The sequence below is a fragment of the Geospiza fortis genome, unplaced genomic scaffold (genome assembly GCF_000277835.1).
Source record: "Geospiza fortis unplaced genomic scaffold, GeoFor_1.0 scaffold333, whole genome shotgun sequence".
Classification (NCBI taxonomy): Eukaryota; Metazoa; Chordata; class Aves; order Passeriformes; family Thraupidae; genus Geospiza; species Geospiza fortis.
The window spans coordinates 3,446,553-3,453,481 of NW_005054347.1; the positions used below are offsets into that span (position 1 = coordinate 3,446,553).

The 6,929-nt window shown below is 41.0% G+C and overlaps 1 protein-coding gene across 1 annotated transcript in view; it reads right to left on the reverse strand.

The window, feature by feature from the left end:
• Positions 1 to 90: 90 nt before the first annotated feature.
• IPP (intracisternal A particle-promoted polypeptide) overlaps positions 91 to 6,929 on the reverse strand; it is an 8,128-nt gene continuing 1,289 nt past the window's right edge. The window contains exons 2-8 of the mRNA XM_005423174.2: positions 6,459 to 6,927; positions 5,969 to 6,124; positions 4,928 to 5,095; positions 3,986 to 4,123; positions 3,548 to 3,670; positions 2,657 to 2,877; positions 91 to 1,831 (exon numbers count right to left, since the gene is read on the reverse strand). Of these exons, the coding sequence (XP_005423231.1) occupies positions 1,607 to 1,831; positions 2,657 to 2,877; positions 3,548 to 3,670; positions 3,986 to 4,123; positions 4,928 to 5,095; positions 5,969 to 6,124; positions 6,459 to 6,927 (1,500 nt within the window). The 3' untranslated portion in view covers positions 91 to 1,606. The remainder of the gene's footprint in view (positions 1,832 to 2,656; positions 2,878 to 3,547; positions 3,671 to 3,985; positions 4,124 to 4,927; positions 5,096 to 5,968; positions 6,125 to 6,458; positions 6,928 to 6,929) is intronic.

Consider the following 6,929-nt stretch of genomic DNA (forward strand, 5'->3'; position numbering starts at 1 on the left):
CCAATAAAAAGAAAAAATGACCTATTATATGAAAGTGGCAGTAATACAGTTTACTAAGTTATGAAAGCAACCTATTCAAGAGCATTCCAGTCAGTTCTGAAAATACATTTTATTATGAAAAACAGTTTAAACAAGATCAAACCATTAATTCAGACACATAAGAAATTCTCTGAAGTAAAAGCACACACAAGATTATGGAACAATCAGACTCTCCATCATCTAGCATGTTTTAGCCCAACTTTATGTTAGATTTTAGGACCTCAATTATTAAGGTATCTGCAACACTCACCTTGGAGGACTTATCATGTAATAATTTGTTAATTTTACAGAGGGGATATTGACCTAAACAGAATGAATGCTCCTTTGTCTACACAGTGCCAGGCTTCCTGTTTTGTGACTTTCCAGTTGTGGTTTGGTGATCCAGAATAACACTGTCTATCAAAATTCAAGCAGCCTCACTTCAGACTCCATCCAAATCATCCATAGCTGTGCTGAAAATACAGCTACAGTGTGCAAAAAACAACTTGAATCTAGAAATAACTCCAAACTCTTTGTAGTACTGTTTTACTAAGTGTGTCTGAGCTAAATACCAACTCCTTAAGAGCACACTGGTATCATCAGTTCAATGTTAAATGCAGCTAATTCTATCACAGAAAGCTCCATTGGCTCAAATTTGGATGAGGCAGGATACAAGATGTAGTGAAGGTAAAGGAGTGTGTCTTGTAGAACAGCAAGTATTCAATGCCAAGTCGCAGCATGTGTCACACAGGGTAAAACCACATTTGACTACGGGGAAAAAATATGGGGGCAAAAGCCTTTCCCTGTGTTTTTATACTAACAGCAGTCCTAAACAGAACAGCCAATCTAATGAATAGCACTTGCATTTAAAATTCACCAGAGCTTACACAAAAAGGAGCTCTACTGGCATCACTGACACCACTGACAGGAAAAGCCAGCACTGAAGGGGAATGGCATTATTAGAACTGTGAGGACAACCTTCCAGAATAGGAAATTCTCATCCACTCACCACTCAAATTTGTGGAGTGGCCAGAAAGTAAAAATCCAATTCATATTTAATGCCCACCATGTCCAGCAAGAGAAAAGAGGCTTAAATGCATCAAGGTCGTAAGTAGAGGCACCAAGTCCTTCCTTTGTGTTATCTTCTCTTCCTTGTTTTCTGCCAGAAAAAGAACTAATGCCATCCAAATCACCCATCTGATCTTACCTACAGGTAACTCCTTGCTGTTCACAGTAACCCACTTCGAGACTGCAAGTCTTGCTAATGTGCCAGCTCAGTAACAACCTGATTAATGTCTCTAATGTGTTGGAATTATTTATTCAGATTTTTACAGGGCAAATTCACCATTTATTTCAGTGAGCTTAATCCAGTTCTAAGAGGCATTCCTACTCTTAAGAGAATACTTCCTGAGACAGACACTGGATAAGCCAATTTACTTTGAAGGGCTTTTCCTTTTGCTCAGGAAAATCCCTCTGATCTAATTCTCCACTGAAGCTCCTGTGTTAAAAGAGGTTTCTGGCCAATGAAACAGGAAATCTGAGGAGACATAATTGACTCATTCTTTGAATGAGTTTTGTCCTTTGTGTTTTACAGCACAGCTACACCTCCTTCGCAGCGGCTGGTGATCATGTTGGCAATTTCAGTCCAGCTGTCCATGTGAGGGTTATAAACTTCAACAGAGTCAGAGGTTACTGGAGCAGCAAAATCAGGACTGGGAGCTCTGCCTCCTGAGGCATAGAGAAGTCCATTCACAGCCACAACACAAACACCAGCTCTTGGGATCTTCATCGATGCAACTTCAACCCACTTTTCCTAACAAAAAGGTGAAAGATGAAGAAATAGCTTTAAGACAAGCCCTGATTCTGCTGAAGTAACTTCTAAAGCTTAAAGACTGAAACATATACAAAGAATACTGTGTATACACTTCACAGGCTTACATGTGGTATGTGTACAGTATCCAGAGGATTACCAAAACAGAAATGACAACACTTTCACAAGGGGTCCAAATTGTGGTAATCTCTAAAGAGCAGATCCCATACTGTCTGCCCACAACACCCCTCCCTTTCTTGAGTCACTGCAAGATGCAGTCAATCTCTAAAATAGAGCATGGTACAGTTTGAGGCGGGGGAAACAGGAAAACTAGATTCAATTTGAAAAGCAAAACAGATGGCACATGGGATTATGTTCTGCTTTTAAGAGTAGCTACTCTTCCAAACGAGCAATAGCAGTCTGGAAAATTTTTTAACCTTCTAATCATGCTGAAACACCACTACATTTTGATGCAGAAGAAGATCCTCAAATTTTGCAATAAAAGGTAACTCTTACCTTTACAATGAGCTTTTTCTCTCTATTCAGATTATTGAGCTTTCTATTGCAGAGGGGGAATCTATCCTCTCATCTTAACCCTAAGAAGTATTTACCGAACTACAGTATATCTGTGCAGAGTTAAACCATGACAACTACTTAGGACAGACCCTGAGATCACCAAAGCTGTTTTTTACTCAAGACACCCAGCCAGCAGTGAAAAGGAAATTGAATTTCCAGCTTTTTCTTTTTAAAGAAAGGAAGCAGGCTCTATAGCATCTTACACAAAGCTGATGCAATCTACATTTATGAAAAGAAGGGACTCTGCCCTACCTCTTCGAATGAGTATCTTTCTACACTAGCAAGTGCATCCTGGGATTCATTCCAGCCTCCCACAGCATAGATACAATCGTTGAGAGCAGCTACACCAAGATAGGCTCTTCTGGTGCCCATTGGAGCGAGCTCAGACCAGCGTTTGGAGATGGGGTCGTAGACTTCAACAGAACGCAGCTCTACTCCTTCACTGCTGATACCACCAATGACATAAATCAAACCTGCAGAAACAGAGCTTCTTTTTTAGGCTTCATAATGCAGACAGAAAATTTACTGTCACAACACAAGTTTCAGCCTGACATTAAGATGGTTAAAGAATGACAGAAAATCCTCCTTTTGTTCACTAGTAGAATGCATAAAGCTTTTGCATGAGCAGCTTGAGGCTTGAGCACTAGAAGCTCTGAGGAAAGCAAAAATTAATTAAGTACAGGGGAAGGTTCATTCAGAAGGTTTCAACTGCTGACCTGGCCAGGATCAAATACTGAGTAAGCACATTTATTGGTCAAGTATTTAGACATGTCTGTCTTAAAATAACCTATGGCAAGTCTTCACATTGTCACAAAGAAAAACATGCAAACCCAAATACGGAAGATAAATAAAAGCAGTATCAGAAAGAACAATCAACTGCAAAAAGACTAGCTGCATAATCACACTGACAGCCATGTAAAAACTTTTCATGAGATAAAAGGCAGGACACAAGAGAGAACTTTATAGTCTTTGAATTCTGCAGAATTAAAAACAGAGTATTAGAACAACAAAAAAGCAAGGCACAAGTGTGTGTGACTGACAGCTCAGTACAAGACAAAGGTAAGAATTCATGACTGAGACATAAAGCTTCAAAATCCACTGGATGTTGGAACTATTTAGTGATATAAACTTAACAATATTCACCTTGCATTTCACAACACCCAAAGCAGTAACGGGGTTTAGCCATGCTTCCCACCACATCCCAACTATTCTCTTCCGGATCAAATCTTTCAATTGTGTTGCCAATCTCTGCTCCAACCCAGCCTCCTGCAAATAACAGCAAACACAGGAAGGAATTTAATGACACAAAGCTGTGTATTAGCTGCATTTTTAGACATACAGTGGACTGTTCCAGGATAAATTCTGAAATCAGCATGCAGTCAACCTACAATGGAAATAAATTATAACTATACAATAACTAATCCACAGAGATGTAGTATATATGTTAATATTTATAGACACAGATGTTTTTCAAAACTTAAGTTTGTGAATTTGCATCACCAAGATGTAGTATTTAAGATCAATTTACAAGTTCTATGAATTAACATCTTTAACTCCACCTAGAAAAACTCCACAACCTACCCAAAGCATAGATGGCACCATAGCATGTGCACACTCCCAGTGCACAACGGGGATGGTTCATGGAAGCCACGGTTGTCCATTGCTTAGTAACAGGATCATAACATTCGGTACAGTCAAAAATCATCGAGTTGTCCTCACCTGCACAATAAAAGCAAGAAGAGTCAGGGGAAATGCAATCTTTTGAACTGCAGATATGGAAACAAGCTTCTTCCAGGACAGGCAACATTTGAATACAAGATTTATCTTTTGGTGAAACAGCCAACATAGCAAAAGCTTCATTTATACATAGTGATGTTTACATATGATGATTACATATGAATCATCACTGGGAACCACTTTCATCAGTAGTTCCCTGAAATGTTGCTGAAAACATCATAGAGGTAAACAACCAGGCTGCTGCACGCTTTACTCCCCAGCACAACTGACTGGGTTTTCAAAGAATGAGCTCTGTGGTGATAAAAACAGTCTACATATGCATTCTTTTGTGATGGGCTGGTAGAGTTACTCATCACATCCTTGTGCAAACAGACATAATAAGCCTTTCCAGGCAGGCAGTGCACAAGTGGTCTGTCCTGTGGTACTGCCTTTTATGCTATGGGCTTCTCCTAGACTGTAACTGAGAAAACAAATTCCATCAGCGGTGGTACACACAGCCGCCAGAATAGCCAGCATCTTGGAGTATATCTGCACACATCTATATGGTAACCTGTGAATAGCTACACCATGAGGGGAGAGCAGCTTAGTAAAAACTGCCAGTACAGGATCCCTAATAGGCATTCACAGAGCAGTGACAATAGAGAATCAAGGAACCCCAATTCCTTTGTTATTACACCTAAAATTGTATTATCCTCAAAACCACTTAAAACAAGAATATTTTTGAAAGTCTCCATCCATGAGTTCTCTAGCATTCATGTAAGAAAGAAAGCTTATTCCAGCTGTTACCTCCAATGGCATAGACCATTCCTCCCACCACAGCCACGCCCAGCCCACTCCGGGCCTGGTGGAGAGAGGATACCGTGGTCCAGTAGTGGCTGAAGGTGTCAAATCGCTCCACACAGCTCAGGGCTCTGCTGTCACTCCAGCGTCCTCCCTGCAGTCGGGTGTACCCACCTGCAAAGCAAGGGGAAAGGCCAAGTAAGAGCTTCCTGTGCATCCTCATGCTCCTATATCTAAACCATTAAAAATATTACAGTAACAGCCATTCGCCACTCAGAAGGAATTGGATTTTTCCAAGTGGCTTCATTTCTCCAGCATACAAGGAAGAATGATGGAAATTGTGCTGAGCTGATACCCCAACACTAAAAATACTGGAATTCATGTTTTCAGTAAAATACAAGGATCGGCCAACAGCTTTGCTGCATAACCACACTGGCAGCCATGTAAAAACTTTTCATGAAATAAAAGGCAGAAGACAAGAGAGAACTTTATAATATTTGAATTCTGCAGAATTACAAATAGAGTATTAGAACAATAAACAAGCGAGGCACAAGTGTGTGTGACTGACAGCTCAGTACAAGCTGGTGCTACTGCCCACAGAGTGAAACAAACATGTTGCCTTCCAATATAAAACTCTAGCTTTGCTGAAAACTTGGATTTTCAAGTATCCCACCATATGAACCAAAGTGTCCTGCACAGAGAAAACTTCAGCAATCAGAACAAAATGTGCAGTGAATTTGCATACATCATTCCAGCAGTGAGCCCTGGGTAAATCCTCTGCTGATTTGCAGCTTTCCACCCAAGGCAAATTATTTTTGAACAGCAAATCTGGGCTTTGAATGCCATGTCACAATAACAAAAAACGTGAATGCTGGACTCCTGTGCAATTCTAATCAAAGCTGCTAACATGGCAACTTAGCCATGATGTAATGTTTTGGTATCATTATATATTTTGATTTTTAAAAAATCTTTGAGTATCTCCTTCATTACTGCATTCTGAGATACTACTTCATTTGTTCTATAAGGTTCAAACAGCCACATTCTAACCTACTGCATAAAGGTACTTCCTGGCTTTCCTCCGGGGACGACCTTTAGAAGCCTGCAGAAAACTGCTGACCTTGTTCTCTTTGGGAGACTTAGAGACTTCACAATATTCTTTCAACAGAGTTTGCAGGGCCACCCGAAGACTGAAATCTGGAATACCTTCAAGAGTAACATAAGCAGAATAAGAATAAAATGAGCAGAATTAAAAAAAAATCACAGTGAAAAGTAACAAACTGTAAGGAGTTCAATTGTAGAAAAATTACTAACTTCTCTGAAAACAGCAGACAAATCAGTGTTGCTTACTTTTATAAGGCATTTTCAAAAGCATGTTTTTAAAGTAAGCTGTGCTTATTTTAAAAATAGAGCTTGGCTGCTATAAATGTTTTCATTCATCATGCCATTAATGTAAAGAATAGTCCATCAAAGTCCAGTAACTCTGAACAACACATATTTTGCTCACATACATCCATCTGATATTCCTTCTTTCACTTACTTTCTATGTATTTTAACAGCCTTTGTGCTGGTAGCAGAGGGAACCGAACAGGCTCCAGTACTTCTACAACATATTTCTTTCTTTTCCCCACATCCTTCAGAATCCATTGCATCGCTGCCGTGAACACCTGGTACTCGTCCTCGATGCTCAGGTCCTCGCTCCGCAGGATCTTCACGAGCTGCTCCTTGGTGAGCGCCAGGAACTCCTCCCCGCTCTGCACCTCCAGGAAGTGCGCGTGGATGTAGCTCTCGGTGAACTCCATCAAGTCGTGACAGGCGATCTGCTCGGAGAACTGGAAGAGGCCGATGCAGTTCAGCGGGTCGATCTGGCCCTTGAGGAACTCGCAGCAGAGCTCCACCACCTCGGTGAGCTGCAGCATGTCCGCGGCGACGATGAGCTCCTGGACGTTGTGCTCCGCGATGCTCACCACCCCTGCGGGCACCAAACCACAGCGGGGCCCCGCTCCAGCCT